The sequence below is a fragment of the Microcebus murinus genome, chromosome 10, assembly GCF_040939455.1.
Source record: "Microcebus murinus isolate Inina chromosome 10, M.murinus_Inina_mat1.0, whole genome shotgun sequence".
Classification (NCBI taxonomy): Eukaryota; Metazoa; Chordata; class Mammalia; order Primates; family Cheirogaleidae; genus Microcebus; species Microcebus murinus.
In genome coordinates, this window is record NC_134113.1 from 61,963,210 (window position 1) to 61,980,724 (window position 17,515).

At 54.0% G+C, this 17,515-nt stretch overlaps 2 protein-coding genes across 5 annotated transcripts; one reads left to right on the plus strand and one right to left on the minus strand.

Annotated features, from left to right (window-relative positions):
* Positions 1–1,166: 1,166 nt before the first annotated feature.
* Positions 1,167–8,945, plus strand: GLI1 (GLI family zinc finger 1). Its single transcript, XM_012777067.3, has 11 exons — positions 1,167–1,308; positions 1,517–1,609; positions 1,886–2,081; positions 2,322–2,466; positions 2,796–2,885; positions 2,977–3,114; positions 3,414–3,563; positions 4,864–5,028; positions 5,529–5,759; positions 6,341–6,608; positions 7,006–8,945. Exons 1-11 carry the CDS (start codon positions 1,209–1,211, stop codon positions 8,754–8,756), a joined length of 3,327 nt encoding a protein of 1,108 aa, XP_012632521.1. The 5' UTR covers positions 1,167–1,208; the 3' UTR covers positions 8,757–8,945.
* Positions 8,946–9,115: 170 nt separating this feature from the next.
* On the minus strand, positions 9,116–16,476 carry ARHGAP9 (Rho GTPase activating protein 9). 4 transcript variants are annotated; one of them, XM_020287507.2, is made up of 17 exons: positions 15,934–16,476; positions 15,401–15,624; positions 14,332–14,553; positions 14,030–14,140; positions 13,754–13,858; positions 13,470–13,531; positions 13,251–13,341; positions 12,954–13,049; positions 12,736–12,834; positions 12,327–12,468; positions 12,130–12,237; positions 11,637–11,735; positions 11,034–11,111; positions 10,830–10,883; positions 10,451–10,585; positions 10,015–10,120; positions 9,116–9,386 (listed from the first exon to the last, which is right to left on the minus strand). In XM_020287507.2, the coding sequence occupies exons 1-17, from the start codon at positions 16,256–16,258 to the stop codon at positions 9,215–9,217; spliced, it is 2,229 nt and encodes a 742-aa protein (XP_020143096.2). In that variant the 5' UTR covers positions 16,259–16,476; the 3' UTR covers positions 9,116–9,214. The 4 variants fall into 4 exon arrangements, with proteins under 4 accessions (XP_020143096.2, XP_012632544.1, XP_075863545.1 ...); XM_012777090.3 differs by having other exon boundaries at positions 15,401–15,512; positions 15,934–15,990; XM_076007430.1 differs by lacking the exons at positions 15,401–15,624; positions 15,934–16,476 and adding an exon at positions 14,867–14,932.
* Between the last annotated feature and the right edge of the window lie 1,039 nt (positions 16,477–17,515).

Sequence of the window (17,515 nt, forward strand, 5' to 3'; positions counted from 1 at the left end):
GAAGTGTCCCCCCCTTCCAGCTGCCAGCCAGCTGTGCCCCCCGCCCCCAACATTAGTGCCAAGGTCGAGTTGGGAGGTCTTGGATGTGGGATCCGGATCTCGGCAGGGAAGGGACAGTAAGGGAGGGTACAGCCCAGGCTGCGGGGCTCGGGCTGGGTCGCGGGGTCCAGGTTCCGCTCCCCATCTTACTCCGCCCTCACCCTAAATCCCAGCATCCCGGGATCACCCACCGCGCCCGCCGGCCCGCTCCTGGCTGTTCTACACCCCACCGCGCCCCACCCCACCCTCAGTCCCGGGAGACCGGAAAACCCGGGGTGGATTAAAAATTGGAGTTTGAGAAGGGAAAGGGACAGCAGCACTCTCTCCTTCCTCGCTACTCCTTTCTAATGGAGGGTGACTATGTTTTTTCACTCTTTCAAAGCCTTCCTTTACAGTCCCTTTCCTGGTCTCCAAAAACAGGCCAACAGGGATAGGTGGGCCGGGATTGAAACCGCCTCAGAATAACACCAGCCTTCCCTATTTCATCCTTTGTACCCAACTAACTTGGGAGACTCCCCTCAGAAACCTTTCCCCCTCCTCCATACAGTTTTGTGCCTAAAAGAGGAGGGCAGATCGTTCATACTCCCTTCTGGCCCCACCGGCCTCTCTGTGGGCTGTGGCGAGTGCTCCCTCTGCTGTACACTAGGGAGATTGTACACGGCTGTCCCTGGGCAGGGGCAAGTGAAGGAAAGGGAAAGGAGCCCAGTGCTTGAAGTCAGAACCACCGGATGAGTTTCTCCCATCTCACTCCTCAAAGCCAGCATGGTTAGAGGAAGAAATAGAAGGTCTATGGCACTGAAATCATTTGAAACTTATATAGGCACAATTTGTCCATAACACCTCCCTCTCCCCTAACACACACACATACACACCCCACCCAGGAAAACTCCTGCCCAGTTTCCCAAAAGATTCCCAAGACTACAAGACTAGACCACCTCTGCCTCTTTGTGGCGTTTCTCCTTACCTACTCCTTGGCTGAGTGATGCTCTCTGTTCAACCTGATTTCTATGGCAGGTGTCTTAGAGGGGTTGGGAGCACAGGGGAGGAAGTTCTGCTCAGGGTTCTGTGCCTGAGATTGTCATCTGACCTTCCCTATTTCCCTCCACCTTTGTAACTTGCAGATCTACCTTCCCCTTCTTCAGTGTCCCCACACCCTCCTTTGAGACAACATGTTCAACTCGATGACCCCACCACCAGTCAGTAGCTATGGCGAGCCCTGCTGTGTCCGGCCCCTCCCCAGTCAGGGAGCCCCCAGCATGGGGACAGAAGGTCAGTGTGTATATCAGTCGCTGGGCCCTGAGAACTTGGCACATCTCTCTCCCAGCTCCACCCTGTGCCAGTTTCCCATCTGCAAGAGGATTTGAGGCCCCCTATCATATGGGCTTGGAATCTGGGATCAGGTCTTGCCTGGGGTTATAAGGTGAGGCCTATGTGTCCTCTGTACTCATCCCCCATTCTAGCTGTCTCTCTTTTCTAGGACTGTCTGGTCTGCCCTTCTGCCACCAAGCCAACCTCATGTCCGGCCCCCACAGTTATGGGCCAGCCAGAGAGACCAACAGCTGCACTGAGGGTGAGGCCTCAAGCAACGCCTCTTCCTTCTCTGCCCCTCTGGAACTTGTTGTGAAGGAGACAGTGGGAGGGCTGGGGATCTAACTTGGAGGAGGAAATGCTTAGAGATGTGAGGGGTCAGAGCACCATCAAGATCAAGAGGTCACACATGGGATTAGCTGGGCAAAGCAAAGTTAAGTTTATCATTTTTTCTTTGCCAGGACTCGGAACCCACAAGTTGGGTGCATGGAAAGAAATACCCCTTTACCATATCTATCTACCCTGTCTCCTGCCCCAGGCCCACTCTTTCCCCCTCCCCGGAGTGGAGTCAAGTTAACCAAGAAGCGGGCACTTTCCATTTCACCTCTGTCGGATGCCAGCCTGGACCTGCAGACAGTTATTCGCACCTCGCCCAGCTCCCTTGTGGCTTTCATCAACTCACGCTGCACGTCTCCAGGAGGCTCTTATGGCCATCTCTCCATTGGCACCATGAGGTGCAGGCAGCCCCAGCTAAGAGGCCCCTGAAACCCCTACCAAAACCCATTAGAAGCCTCCAGCCCTTCAAACCACCTGGCCCAATTTGAATCCTTATCATTTAAAAGGCATTGAAACCCTCCTCAATACTTCCCTGGGACTGCCTCAACCACTTTAAATACCAGGTCTTCCAGAAACCTTCCAAGACCATTGGAGGCCTTTTGATATCTTAAGTAACTGCCTCCTCTCCTTCTCCTCAGCCCATCTCTGGGATTCCCACCCCAGATGAATCACCAAAAAGGGACCTCACCTTCCTTCGGGATCCAACCCTGTGGTCCCCATGACTCTGCCCGGAGTGGGATGATGCCTCATCCTCAGACCCGGGGACCCCTCCCAACTTGCCAGGTGAGAGTCTCTATGCTGCTGATTTCCCTCAGCTCAGGGTGGGTGGGTGGTAGACTTTGTAGGGGAAAGGAAGGACAGGGATATAAAAATTCTGGTACCAGAAAAGTAGAGGGGTGGGTGCTGGGTTCACTCCCTGGGTTGAATCAGATGCTACCAAATGGGATCCCACCTTTTGCTCATCTCATTCACCAGTCTGAGGAGGAAGTCCCTTCCAAACCCAGGGATTCCAGCTGCTTCAGTGGGCACTTAGGGCAGGAACACCTGGCTCAGCTCCCACTTCCCTCTGCCCACTTCTACCCTTATAACCCTCACCTCTTTCCCTGGGGAAGCTGAAGTCTGAGCTGGACATGCTGGTTGGCAAGTGCCCGGAGGAGCCCTTGGAAGGCGATATGTCCAGCCCCAACTCCACTGGCACACAGGTAAGGGGATGGGTGGGGGCTTTACCTTTGGGACCTGAGCAAAACAAAAACTGTCACCCAAGTGACTCTAAGATTGCCCCTCCTGCCCTAGGATCCCCTGTTGGGGATGCTGGATGGGCGAGAGGATCTCGAGAGAGAGGAGAAGCCTGAGCCTGAATCTGTGTATGAGACTGACTGCCGCTGGGATGGATGCAGCCAGGAATTTGACTCCCAGGAGCAGCTGGTGCACGTGAGCCCTAGGGAATGGCTAGCTGGAGCCTGTAGGAGATTCTGAGTGGGAAATTGTGGAATCTGGCTCAGGGCAGGTCAGAGGAACCTGAGGTTGAATGCTCAGTAGAGTAGGCAGAATGAGCTGTAGTTTGCCTTAGAGAGCTGGAAGAATTGAGATGTGGGATATGATGTTCTTCCTGCCTCTTCTTCCTCCATGAGGTGGGCCATGGAGGAGGACTAGGGGGTTGAGGGGAGGTCTGTTCTGGGTCTCTGGGGCACAGGGGAGCCCTTGGAGAGCCTCTGCATCTTCTCCCTCAGCACATCAACAGTGAGCACATCCATGGGGAGCGGAAGGAGTTTGTGTGCCATTGGGGGGGCTGCTCCAGGGAGCTGAGGCCCTTCAAAGCCCAGTACATGCTGGTGGTGCACATGCGCAGACACACAGGCGAGAAACCACACAAGTGCACGGTAAGGCACCCACTTCCCAAGCCCACAGTCTCTCCCTAAGTAGGGACTCCCCATCAAGGTAGGGCACAGCAGAATTTTGCCTCTGTAGGTCCCTTCCTCCATAAACAATTATATTTTTATGGCTGTGTTAGCATAAAGATGAACATACTGGTATATATTAAAACATTTTCTTAGACAGAAAAGCTCACTTTCCCCCCTTGATTTTTTTTTTTTTTTTTTTTTTTTTTTTGAGACAGAGTCTCGCTTTGTTGGCCAGGCTAGAGTGAGTGCCGTGGCGTCAGCCTAGCTCACAGCAACCTCAAACTCCTGGGCTCAAGCAATCCTGCTGCCTCAGCCTCCCGAGTAGCTGGGACTACAGGCATTCGCCACCATGCCCGGCTAATTTTTTGTATATATATTTTTAGTTGGCCAATTAATTTCTTTCTATTTATAGTAGAGACGGGGTCTCGCTCTTGCTCAGGCTGGTTTCGAACTCCTGACCTCGAGCAATCCGCCCGCCTCGGCCTCCCAGAGAGCTAGGATTACAGGCGTGAGCCACCGCGCCCGGCCTCCCCCCTTGATTTTAAAAGTAATTAAAACATGTTTGTGGGCCCCTTAAAATATTATGAACTGTTGGGCAGGTGCAGTGGCTCACGCCTGTAATCCTAGCACTCTGGGGGGCCGAGGTGGAAGGATCTCTTGAGCTCAGGAGTTTCAGACCAGTCTGAGCAAAAGCAAGAACGTGTCTCTACTAAAAATACAAAAATTAGCTGGGCATGGTGGCATGTGCCCACAGTCCCAACTACTTGGAGATTGAGGCAAGAGGATCACTTGAGCCCAGGAATTTGAGGTTCCAATGAGCTATGATGATGCCACTGGACTCCAACCATGGTGACAGATCGAGACTCTGTCCCCCCCAAAATGTATTAATATTATGAGCCCTCAGTACTGTGCCTACTACTCTGCCTAATAGGTAAGCCCTACACCAAGGACATAAGACATCTTCATAAGCCTGTTCCCTGGGAAGACCCCATCCTAGGACAGTCTAAGATTCCCATACAGGGAGATCTGCTGTAGCTTGATGAGGAGATGCTTTTTGCCTAATCTCCATGTCTCCAAAGGCAGAGTGCCTCCAGCTCCTTCCCCTCCCTCAACTCTTGCCTGCCCTTATCCATTAATTTTTGGAATTCTCCTGAAGCCCCAATGCCCTCCCGTCTTGAGTTATATTCTCTGATGTATGTCCCTGTGAAGATTTAAGTTTCCTTTAATCTCCGCATCCTTCTATCTGAGAGCTGTCCTTTGACCCCTACACGTCCTCCAGTTTGAAGGGTGCCGGAAGTCATACTCACGCCTTGAAAACCTGAAGACGCACCTGCGGTCACACACGGGTGAGAAGCCATACATGTGTGAGCACGAGGGCTGCAGTAAAGCCTTCAGCAATGCCAGTGACAGAGCCAAGCACCAGAATCGGACCCACTCCAATGAGGTGAATGCCCCAACTAAGAGACCCTCCCCACTTGAGAAGCCACCTGCCCGGGAGATTACCCCATAAGAACTCCCTTAGCCCAGCACCCACTCCACAGAGGTGAGTTCCCCTTTCCCATATAATTCACCCAGAGAAGGCCCTCCTGGAACCAAGAATTTCCACTCACCACTCCTCCTCCTACCTCTAACCAGCCAAAGAGCTAACCTAAAATAGACCTAGTCTGGAGGAGACTCCTGACCCCCCCAATCCCTGAATCTATGGAGCCTCACAGCCCTGGGTTCACCTCCTCATTTTTCCCAGGCCTAGGCTGTCAATTTTCCTACTCCTCTCCTAATCCCTCTCTCTATCTTTTACTCCCTCCCATGGGCCCCCACCTTCCTTCCTTCCTTGAGCAGTGTGTGTTCCTCCCTTACCCCCCTCGTCCCCAGTGCTCTTTCCCATTCCTTCTGCATTCTCTGCTTTGATTGCTTTGCTTTCTGTCTTCCCTCTCTGCTCAACAGAAGCCATATGTGTGTAAGCTCCCTGGCTGCACCAAACGCTACACAGATCCCAGCTCGCTCCGAAAACATGTCAAGACAGTACATGGTCCTGATGCTCATGTGACCAAGCGGCACCGTGGGGATGGCCCTCTGCCCCGGGTACAGTCCCTTTCCACAGTGGAGCCCAAGAGGGAGCTGGAAGGAGGCCCCATCAGGGAGGAGAGCAGATTGGCCGTGCCGGAGGGTGTCGTGGTGAGATAGCCCGGACAACCCCCTGCCTCCATACCCAGCCTGCCTTGCAGACATCTTTCTAGTTCCTTCCCAACCCATCCATCTCCTTATACGTTAAGCACTCTTTTGTAGCCAGTCTTCCTATCTCTCATCCTAGTGTTGTTCCTTGGGCTACTCAAAATCTAGGGATTTTAGTGCCATTAATTATTTAATAGGTTCAACAAACTCTTTCTTAAATATTAAATAGCACTTAAAATATTGTTCCAAGCCTTTTACATGCATGATTTCATGTACTCCTCACAACAACCTCATGAGAAAATGACTCATTCTTCCTATTTTCAGATGAGGAAACTCAGGCATAGAGAAATTGCTCAAGGTCATAGAACTAAGAGCAAGAATTTGAGCCCAGTCTGTGCTCTAACCTTGGCCCTTCTCATTAACATCTCTCTTCCAGTTTGCCCCCCCCCACCTGCTCAGCCCTCTCTATGCTTATAAGCCTCCCCTTGGCCCCAGCAGTCACTAGGACTGTGGCTTCAGCCACTCCCCAGGTGGAGGGAGCTGTGGGGAAAGGGTGCTGCCCTCAGCCCTCATCTTCTCCACAGAAGCCACAGCCAAGCCCTGGGGCCCAGTCGTCTTGCAGCAGTGACCACTCCCCGGCAGGCAGCGCAGCCAACACAGACAGTGGTGTAGAAATGACTGGCAATGCAGGGGGCAGCACTGAGGACCTGTCCAGCTTGGACGAGGGGCCTTGCATTGCCGGCACTGGTCTGTCTACACTTCACCGCCTTGAGAACCTCAGGCTGGACCAGCTGCATCAACTTCGGCCAATAGGGACCCGGGGTCTCAAACTGCCCAGCTTGTCCCACACTGGTGAGACCTGGGTGTGGGAGGTGTTGCTGGGGTGAGATATGGACCTGCCCTGAGGTTGGGTGGAGGAGGTCACCCTTCAGGGCTGCCATATGGCACCTTTGTACAATTAAAATAGGTCCCTCTTCCTCAAGACACTTTCCATTGTGTCTTGTGTTATACAAGTATACAAAGTCTGTGATGTGAAAGCTAGTCCCTAGGGTTGTGCAGCATACAACCTGTGTGACTGCTCACTGCTGTTCTGGTAACCAGAAGTGGAATAGGCATGGGAGAAGTTTCAAGACAGAACCAAGTGGTTGGGGATAAAAAACTTATGTCTGTCACATGGGGAAGGCAGGGTGAGATTCAGGGGGCTCCCTAACCACCCTGCCTTTTCTCCTTTTCTCCCTGTCACTTGCAGGCACCCCTGTATCCCGCCGTCTGGGCCCCCCAGTGTCCCTTGACCGCCGCAGCAGCAGCTCCAGCAGCATCAGTTCTGCTTATACTGTCAGCCGCCGCTCCTCCCTGGCCTCTCCTTTTCCCCCAGGCTCCCCACCAGAGAATGGCGCACCCTCCTTGCCTGGCCTCGCACCTGCCCAGCACTACCTGCTCCGGGCAAGATATGCCTCAGCCAGAGGGGGTGGTACCCCACCCACTGTAGCACCCAGCCTGGATCAGATGGGGGGTCTTCCTGCACCTCCTTGGAGAAGCCGAGCTGAATATCCAGGATACAACCCCAATGCAGGGGTCACCCGGAGGGCCAGTGACCCAGCCCGGGCTGCTGACCGCCCTGCTCCAGCCAGAGTCCAGCGGTTCAAGAGCCTAGGCTGTGTTCACACTTCCCTGACTGCGGCAGGCGGAGGAAGGAACCTTGATCCCCACCTCCCAACCTCTGTCTATTCACCACAGCCCCCCAGTATCACTGAGAATGTTGCCATGGACACTAGAGGGCTACGGGAGGAGCCAGAGGTTGGGACCTCCATGATGGGCAGTGGTCTGAACCCCTATATGGACTTTCCACCTGCTGATACTCTGGGATATGGGGGACTTGAGGAGGCAGCAGCTGAACCTTATGGAGCTAGGGGTCCAGGCTCCCTGCCTCTTGGGCCTGGTCCACCCACCAACTACAGTCCCAACCCCTGTCCCCAGCAGATCTCATATCCTGATGCCACACCAGAAACATGGGGTGAGTTCCCTTCCCACTCTGGGCTGTACCCAGGCCCCAAGGCTCCAGGTGGAGCCTATAGCCAGTGTCCTCGACTTGAACATTATGGACAAGTGCAGGTCAAGCCGGAACAGGGGTGCCCAGTGGGGTCTGACTCGACAGGACTGGCAGCCTGCCTCAATGCCCACCCCAATGAGGGGCCTCCACGCCCACAGCCTCTGTTCTCCCACTACCCCCAGCCCCCTCCTACCCAATATCCCCAGCCAGGCCCCTATACCCAGCCACCCCCTGATTATCTTCCTTCAGAGCCCAGGCCTGGCCTGGATTTTGATTCCCCCGCTCATTCCACAGGACAGCTCAAGGCTCAGCGTGTGTGTAATTACGTCCAGTCTCAACAGGAGCTGCTGTGGGAGGCTGGGGGCAGGGGAGATGCTCCAGTCCAGGAACCTCCCTACCAGAGTCCCAAATTCCTGGGGGGTTCCCAGGTTAGCCCAAACCCAAACCCTGCTAAAGCCCCAGTGACCACATATGGACCTGGCTTTGCACCCAACTTACCCAATCACAAGTCAGGCTCCTATCCCACCCCTTCACCATGCCATGAAAATTTTGTGGTGGGGGCAAACAGGGCTTCCCACAGGGCAGCAGCACCACCCCGACTTCTGCCCCCACTGCCCACTTGCTATGGGCCCCTCAAGGTGGGGGGCACCAACCCCAGCTGTGGCCATCCTGAGGTGGGCAGGCTAGGAGGGGGTCCTGCCTTGTACCCACCTCCCGAAGGGCAGGTATGTAACCCTCTGGACTCTCTTGATCTTGATAACACTCAGCTGGACTTTGTGGCTATTCTGGATGAGGCCCAGGGGCTGAGTCCTCCCCATTCCCATGATCAGGGGGGCAGCTCTGAACACACCCCACCTCTCTCAGGGCCCCCCAACATGGCTGTGGGCAACATGAGTGTTTTACTGAGATCCCTGCCTGGGGAGACACAATTCCTCAACTCTAGTGCCTAAAGAGTGGGGAACCTTATCCATTGCAGATCTGATTTTCCTAAGGGGCTTCCATCCCTCCAGGGAATCAGGGGGAGAAGCTGCAGCCCCCTGCACAAGATGCCCCAGGGATGGGAGGTTGGACTGGTGGCTGTATATAGTCTGTACATGTTTTGAGGATGAATTTGATCATGACACTGTTTCCTATTAATAAAGGAACTGCATCAGAAATAATGCTGCTTTACATAGTACTCTCTTGGGGAAGAGTGATAATAGTGAATAAAAAGAGAAGTAGGGGTTAATCCACTTGCTTTCCTCTTTAGAGAAGCTCTCTCACCCCATTCCAAGCCCTCAGGACAGACTCACAAAGATAGAGACAGTCATCTAGGAGACACAGGATTTAAGGGGATGCCCTCAAAACAGAACACATCACCACCAATGGAGATCATTAGAAATGCATGTTCTCTTCTTCCTTGCCCATATCAAGGGAAGAGGCTGGTGAAGTTGCTGAGCATCAGCTGGACTAGCTGCCCGGGGTAGAGGGCATGGGCTGCTGGGTCTGCTGTCTCCTGCTCTGGCCGAAACAGGGTTGGTCCAAACACAATTCCCAGGTTGTGGGGAGTCATGCGATTCTTATCTGAGTGTGCTATCACCCTGTGGGCAAAAGCCAAGGGAAAGGGACATAAGGCAGCAGCTTGCCACTTCGAATCAATCTAACCCTTCAAAGGTTTGAGTGGGGAGTTGTTCACTCTGGCATCCCTCCATGTGGTGACTGAAAGAAACCAAGAACAGAGCCTAGGAGGACTGGAGATGGACCAGTGGAGAAACCTTCAGGATACAACCTGAAGATACAGCTAGGATACAACTGCCTCTATACAGCTTCAGAGGACTTTCCCAAGAGTCCTGTCTTTTCACAGTTTGGGAGGCTTTAATTTACATGGCCATGCCCTCTCAGCAGTCACTGCCCAGGCCCTGCCCAGCTAAACAAGCCATCACCGCTGCTCCAGTGGGATGAGGGAAAGAGGCAGAGGGAAGGGAGAGGTAAGATTTCCCTTATTTCTCTCAAAACATCCATGGGCTTGTCTTGGTTCCATTTTCCCATCTGATGTTGACCTATCCAAAGGCTCTGATCCAGTAACATGCCTTCTGCACAGAGGTTACCTGTCTCAACTGCCCACTAAATTTAGGTGCTTTCCTTTCCTTTACTCCCCCTAAACAGAGTCCCTGCCCCATGCCCACCTCATCCTCCCCCAACAGCACAATGATGCTCAGTCTTCCTGACCTGCATAAATGCTCCAGGAGGTACCGCAGAGTGTCACAGTTGGCCTTTGGCATGGAGCCTATCAATTCTTGTATCTGAGAGAGGCACTGTTCTGATTCGGAGAGTGCTAGAGAGAGAGAGAGAGTGATGGGAAAGGCATGGGAGTGAGGTTAGGGAAGGTGCTAGGACAGGGTGGGTAAATTCACTATGCTTTCCCAAACTCATGGAAGACATCATTAATCTATTACAGCTTTCTTTTACACATAGCCCAGCTGTAGCCTCAGAATTCTTTTCAACTCTCTGAACATTCACAAAAAATGAGTTGGCACATGAGTTGAAAGTTATTTTCCATCTCTGTGGTCAGGATGGGACAGGAGAGTGTAAGGGAACCTCTATTCTATTCTTTACCACTTGTGTCCCCCTATCAAGGATGCTGCCCAAGCCTCCCAACTCTTACCAAGGGCAGCACGAAAATGGGGCAGGAGCAGTGGGGGCACCAGAGGCTGGGGCAGCTCGCGGAGAAAAAGTTTCAGGGCTCCAGTGACCACATGAATGTCATCCCACTCAGCACTGTCCAAATCTAACCGGCCTTCTGGAGGGAGAAAGAGGTAGAGGGAGATTCAGGACTCATGAGGGCCAGAGACTGAGAGATCAGGGGTTCTGGAGAAATCCAGTCAAGGCAGACCATAGGAATGCCTGGAGTGTTCACAGTGGGGCAAGACAGCAAAGATGAGGATGGGGACAACCCTCCCAGGAGCGGGACATGGGGGAATCCATGGGGAGCAAGGAAGGCATGGGGAAGACTTAGGGGTCTGAGGGGCTTTCCATGTAAGTACCTTGTCCTGGCTGCTCTGGGAACACGTACCTCCCATCAGAGGTGACTGCCCGCTCTACAACATGTATGAGGAGAGACCAGGAGCTAAGACATGCAGTTCTAGCCAGAAGGCCTCCCCGTTCTGCCCGCTTCCTCACTCACCACCCCCCCATGGTTCCGAGGCACGCAGTTCTTAGTACTACTACTTGCCCACAAGCCTTCTCACCTCTGTCCACCAGAAAGCGAAGTTTCTGGACCACTGCCAAGTTCCCACTCACCCGGTAAATGCCATCCACATCTAGACCTAAGAGATGAGGCAGGGAGAAGATAAGAACTGCTGTTCTAAAGTGAGTGTGGGCCGGGCTCAGTGGCTCATGCCTGTAATCCTAGCACTCTGGGAGGCCAAGGCAGGTGGATCGCTCAAGGTCAGTAGTTCGAAACCAGACTGAGCAAGAGCAAGACCCCGTCTCTACTATAAATAGAAAGAAATTAATTGGCCAATTAATATATAGAGAAAAAATCAGCCAGTCATGGTGGCACATGCCTGTAGTCCCAGCTATGTGGGAGGCTGAGGCAGGAGGATTGCTTGAGCCCAGGAGTTTGAGGTTGCTGTGAGTTAGGCTGACGCCACGGCACTCACTCTAGCCTGGGCCACAAAGCGAGACTCTTTCTCAAAAAAAATAAAAAATAAAATAAATAAATAAAGTAAGTGTGGTGAGGCATTGGAGAGTGGAGAGAAAAAAAGCAGTAGGAAGAGTAGGATGGGGGAGGTGAAGATTCTAGGCCGTGGCCTGTTAGAAGGGGATTCTGGGGTCTCTGGGAAAATGACCTCTTTTATCCACAGCAGCAATGCAGAGCCTCACAAAGCTGGGCACCGTGTCCCCTTCCCGCTGGCACAGTGATTCCAACTGGCAGCCGAACACCTGGTCTGGGAAGGCACAGAGTGAGGTGTGAAGCCAGTGCCAGGGTCACCAATAGAAGCTCTTCTCAGCAACGTCTTCACCCCCAATTAGGGCTAGCCCTTCTGCCTACCTGTGCCAGGCGTGGGGAATGGGGAAAGAGCCATACCCCACCCCCAAAAGAATCTGGCAAGGAGGTACACCTCTCCCCAACCCTCTCCCAGACAATCTGGAGTTCTGGGAAAAGCAGTGGTCTCACAAGGCTGTGATCTATTAATATTTCTGGGAAGCTCTATTCTGAACTTTGTTGCAGTTTTCTCATCCATGAAATGGGCTAATGCCCACACTAGGATGTAAACGTTCTTGCAAAAACACTAGAGCAGGCACAAAGGAGCAGGCCCCAGCTGGCACAGCCCACCTCACCTCGGAGCAGACCCCGCTCCTGCAGGCTTTGCAAGGGCGGTCTCTTCGCAATAAGCCGCTTTAGTTTGTTCCGCACACGGTTCTGCTCAGTGCCTTCCGGACCCCGACCTGTACGAGGCAGGTAGAGTCAAAGTGGGAGAGGGCCGGTGGGCTCCCGCCATGCGCTGCAGGCCCAGCTCCCACGACCCGCCCCTTACTGGAGCTCCGGCGGCTGCTAAGGCGCAGCAGCGGCTTGGACACCGGTTCCGACTCCTCTTCTTCATCCTCCCCTGCGCTCAGCTCCCCCAGCTCCGCAGGTCCGGAGCCTGACAGACGCAGCTCCAGGGGGTTCTCCCGATCCTAGACCCGGGGGAGGGGCAGGGGCGGGGAGGAGTGGCGGAGGCCGTGTTGGAAGTTGGAAGAGAGAGGAGAGAAATCTGCACCCCTAGCTGGACGCAAGGAGACCCCAACCAGCTGCTGGGGTTCCACGTCTTAGCCCCATCCCAGGCCAGGGCTCTACGCTGGGACCACCCCGCCCCCCACCGCCCTCTGACTCCTATTGCTCCTACCGCACTCCCCTGGCAAGTCCCCCGCTCGAGCCTCTCCCAGGTCTCCCACCCATCTAACCAGCCGTTCGATGACCGCCCGCAGTGCGCGATGCCAGGCTCGCAGCTCGGTCTCGTGGTCCGACTGCAGCAGGAACTCGTGGCCAGGGACCGTGCGGATCTGAGGGGCCAACCGAGAAAGGCTTGGGTCAGCAGGGAGGAGCATAGAAAGCAGGGGGGCCAAGCGGGAGATCCCTCCGGTCAGCAGGGGGCTTTGGAGACGCCCACGAGGGCACTCACGTGCAGGACATTGCGGCGGCTTGACAGGTGGCGGCCGTGCGCCAGGGCCGCCCCTCGCAGGTCCACGCTACTTTCTGGCCGGCTACCCGCTGGCCCCTGGCATTAGGGGAGAAACTGAGGCCATGATGTTGTTTGCCTCACTGCTTCCCTCTCACCCAGTGGGCTGCGAGGAGGTGGGAGGCTTCCTCCCTCGTCTACCTTCCTCTACACCGCCCTCCCTACCTCCACCCACTCCCTCCTCCCCCGCCCCCCCCTGAAGCGGAAAGAGCCCCTCTGGCAGCCCCCACCCCCACTCACCCAGCCTGAGGAGGGTGCAGCCGCCGGTGGATCTCTGTAGAACACGAGGCTGTTACCCGCTAACACAACCCAAGATGGGCCCCAGTTCTTCCTGCAGGGACGGAGGGGGAACAGCAGTGGTAGTGAAAAGGTCATTCTAGAATCACATGGGGAGGGCTCTCTCCCTACCACGGGGAATCTAACAGCCCAGAACGCTGGTACATTCCAGGATCTCCTCACCTGAGCTTGCGCCCCCCTTGGGCAATCTTGGTCATGTTGAGTAGGCCGGACTTTTCTACCTCCTGGGAAGTAGAGGGAGTAGCAGCATCTGTAAGTCACCCTATGCCCTCCACAGTGGCCCCGGCTTTCCCTAAAGAGTTTCCCAGGAGTGAGGTCCCTTAAAGTTGGGGGAAGAGGACTGGGTAAGAAAGAATACCCAGAAAGAGGAAGATGTTTTTGAGGAGCAGGAATTGGGGGGTGGGGCAGGGAGGATCTTGGCATTCACAAGGAAATGGGAGATTCACATGGGGGTCGTCTAGGAGCTGCGGCAGAGGTCTAGGCGTCTGCAAGGCTGGACGCTGGTCTGAAGGGTCAAGCTGGGAGGTGCGTCGGCGGAAGCCTGGTGAACTCTAGAAAGGGATTGGAGAAGCAGGTGGAGGAACCTTTAACTTAAAGGTCCCTGGCTGTAAGAGGAAGAGGGGTGCAGATGTGGGTGAGAGGCAGCGGGTGTGGTGGATAAGGAGAAAGTCATAACAAGCTGGCTTTTTCTGCATGTAATTGGGAGGTGGGAGGGATCTCACCTGTGGGCCAAGCAGTTCCGGGGTCCCTGTGTCAGATCCTGAGCCCTTTGCCTGAGGTTTTGGGACATCGTCCCTATTCAGGGTCTGTGTCTGGTCCATGGAGCCAGGGTTCTGCGTTAGAGGAAGGGGAGATAAAGCTACATCCGGCTGCCACCTCAACCCTCTCTCCACACTCTGCTCACATTTTGCTGATTTATTCTGATCTGAGAGCCCCAGAAAGAAAACACACTACCTTTAGGGTTCAGTAGGAATTTAGAAGGAGATTGAGGGGACGGCGGAACAAGCAGGAGGGAAGGTCTCACCGACTCGCCACGACTACGGCGTGGGGGCTTCCAGGACTTGCAACCGGTTAGTGAATTGATGTAGAAGCAGCGTCCAGAGTTGGGGTCCAGGTGCTGCTCCCAAGCATCCAGCTTCTGCAGCAGGGGGCATGCAGGGCCCGAGGGTGGGGACCGGGGACAGCGTCGAAGGTCCACCAGGTTACAGTATACAGGGGGCTCTGACATGAGGGGCTGGGGTCCTGTCTGCCAAGAAAGGGGGAAGAAGGAGGTGGCTGTTCTGCCTGTGCCCCTTCCCAATCTTCTCTGCCTTACTGCTTCCTCCTCCCTCCCCCACCATTTTCTCACCACCAGCTCCTGGCTGGGCGGACGCAGGTACTGGGGCAGAAACCCCAGTCCCCAGCAGCTTTTTAAAAATGCTCTCCCTGGCAGTCCGCTTTACTTTTCTCCTCACTTCCTGTTGCCAACTTCCCTCCTCCCTTACCCCACCCCCACTCCGGGGCCACAGGAAAGGGGAACAGGCTTTTTTGGGGGGGTGAGGGGAGTGCCCCACCCTTACATCCTGCAGGGTAAAAGAGAGACCCCTCTCTTTGGGGGAGGAGGGGCCATTTCCCATCCACTGCTAAGAGAGAGGGAAGAGGATGAGCCAGGGAGCTACATCTCCAGAGGGGACTTGCTGGTCACCTAGCTGGTGAGACAGAACACAGGAGAAACCCTGCCCTCTGCTGCAGAGAACCAGGAGGAAGAAAGAAAAAGCATAGGGTTGTGCTTCTCTCAGTCCCTCTGTTGTGCCGGGTTCCTTGTCCCCTCAGGGCCTTTGCTACTTGCTGTCCTCATCTAGTTTGCTTGTGGGTGCCTCTTTCTTCATCCAGGCAGCCATCACCTCAGAGATGCCTCAGCCACTCTCTACCACCTGAACTTTCCTTTCTGGTGCTTATCAGTACCAAGTATCTTATTTATTTGTTTGTGTATTTGTCACCCCCAGGGAAGTCCCTTGAGGGTAGGAATGCTGTCTGTCCTGTTCTCCATGGGGCCTAGACAGGGCCCCAAAGTGAGTATCTATAGACTGTGCTTAGAAAGAGCTTTGACTCACCATGCTGGAATTGCTCTCTGACGGCAAGTCTTCCTGGGAGAGGGATCTTCCACTTGGTGCTTCCTGGGTGGGCTTCAGAAGGCTGGGCCTCAAATTAGCAACACTGGCACTTCTACACATTTTGAGGGGAAGAGGGGGAGGCTGTTCAGATATAGCCTGGCCTCTGCCTGGGAGTGCCTGAGACAGGTGTGGCTTCTCCAAGGAGCTATGAGACAACTTTGGCTCTGGAAACAGAAATGGGGGTGGGGGCAGGTGATCAGAGGTATGATCTTGGCTGGATCCCTCATCCTGGAGCCCCACAGGGAAGACAAGGAGGACAGAGGGAAGCTTTCGAAAATGACACGAGACCTGGAAGGCTTGGGACTAGGAGGAGAGGCAAGGAGATGGGGACACCACAGTAAGGATGAGGGATAGGCTGATGGAGAAAAACAAAGGGGAGCAGAAGCGTGGGGAAGATAGATCCCCTCAATACTTCCCAAGGAGGGAAATAGGGAGGTAGGAAGGTGATGGGGGAGGGATTAGGGCTTACTCACCAGGAGTCCATAGAGATTGGCTGGGGATGATAGTAGCTGGGCTCTGGTAAGGAATAGATTCCTCTGTCATGTAGGCAGCTGGGACGAAGATGGGTCGAGAGGTGGAGGGTGCTCCCAGGCGCCTTGCCAACCACCAATCTGAGTTGGTCTTTCGTAGCAGTAGGAACCTGTCCCCTTCAGCCAGAGACACCTGCCGGCCATCTGTCCCAGTGTAAGTAAAGGCATAGAGAGCACAGAGCTGGGATCCCCGAGAAGGGCTTCGAGACCCCAGCCCTAGGCTCCCCCAGGTACTTGGCCACCACCGGCTGGACAGCATTGTGGTCATCACTGCCACCTGTGGGAAAAAGGGGCATTAGAGATCCAGAAGGGAATGAGACTGGCTGTCTCTGAGCAGAGGGACATGGTTCTAAGAGCAGTGTTGGGGGGATGTAAGAACAAGAACCCTTGGGTGAGAAGAGAAGGTAAAGCAGAGGGCCTTGTGGAGGTCAGAGATTGGTTTTGGGGGCTGAGAACTCATGAGTGATGTGTCTGGTGAGGAAGTATAATATGTAAGTAAGATGAGAGAGGATGTGGTCAGCAGGGCTGCATGGCCAGCAAGGCAGGAAATCAGAGAGGCAGCCTCGCTGGGTAATTTTTCCTCCAAGTACCCATCAGATGGTTCAGGAGTAGGAGGGCTTGGTTCTGAGTGATAGTGGGAGTCCTGAGCTAGACACAGGAAGGAGATGAGCTGAAAGAATCAGGTTTGAGACAGAAACACAGGGAAAGGCCCAGCGCAGTAGCTCCTGCCTATAATCCTAGCACTCTGGGAAGCCAACGAGGGAGGATCACTTGAGCTCAGGAGTTCCAGACCAGCCTGACCAAGAGTGAGACCCTGTCTCTACTAAAAAGAAAAAACAAAAAACAAAAGAAACAGCTGGGCATTGTGGCCCTCCCCTGTAGTCCCAGCTACCAGGGAGGCTGAGGCAGAAGAATTGCTTAGAGCCCAATAGTAGTAGGCTGCAGCGAGCTACAATGACACCACTGCACTCTACTCAGGGCAGCAGAGTGAGACTCTGTCTCGACAACAACAACAAAAAACAAGGAAACTGAGCACCCCTCCTCACAATCCCCAACCCCTTAAGAAAGAAAGGAAAGAAAGAAAGGAAAGAAGGAAGGAAGGAAGGAAGGAAGGAAGGAAGGAAGGAAGGAAGGAAGGAAGGAAGGAGACAAGAAGTAATGACAAAGATATGACAAAGTTTGTGACTCTTTATTAAATTTGCACAATCATCAATGTTTTCATTGCCAGTCACCTCAGACTTAAAGCTGCATGCTTCCTGTGCAGACTCAGAGAGACACAGAGACAGAGAAACAGAGAGACAGAGAAATAGTAAGACCAAATCGGAGAGAAAGACAAAACAGGAGAAACACAGAGGGGTTCAAAGCTGAAATATCACCCCTCTCCTGATCCAGGACACATTTTTGGAAGCTGAGAAGCCTTGATATCATGCTCTAAACAGTATATGGGTTCAGTCCTTCATGCTCTTAACAAGAAATGACTGAGCACCTCCTGCATGCAAGGAGCAGTGTTAGGCACTGGAGATAA

Coding starts and splice junctions, on each gene's coding strand:
- ARHGAP9 (XM_020287507.2), bottom strand. CDS start 16,258: ATGACCACAATGCTGTCCAGCCGGTGGTGGCCAAGTACCTGGGGGAGC. Junction 15,625..15,933: donor CCAATCTCTATGGACTCCTG/GTGAGTAAGCCC, acceptor TTCTGTTTCCAG/AGCCAAAGTTGTCTCATAGC. Junction 11,112..11,636: donor TGCTGCTGTGGATAAAAGAG/GTCATTTTCCCA, acceptor CTCATCTCTTAG/GTCTAGATGTGGATGGCATT.
- GLI1 (XM_012777067.3), top strand. CDS start 1,209: ATGTTCAACTCGATGACCCCACCACCAGTCAGTAGCTATGGCGAGCCC. Junction 1,610..1,885: donor GACCAACAGCTGCACTGAGG/GTGAGGCCTCAA, acceptor CTCCTGCCCCAG/GCCCACTCTTTCCCCCTCCC. Junction 5,760..6,340: donor CCGTGCCGGAGGGTGTCGTG/GTGAGATAGCCC, acceptor TCTTCTCCACAG/AAGCCACAGCCAAGCCCTGG.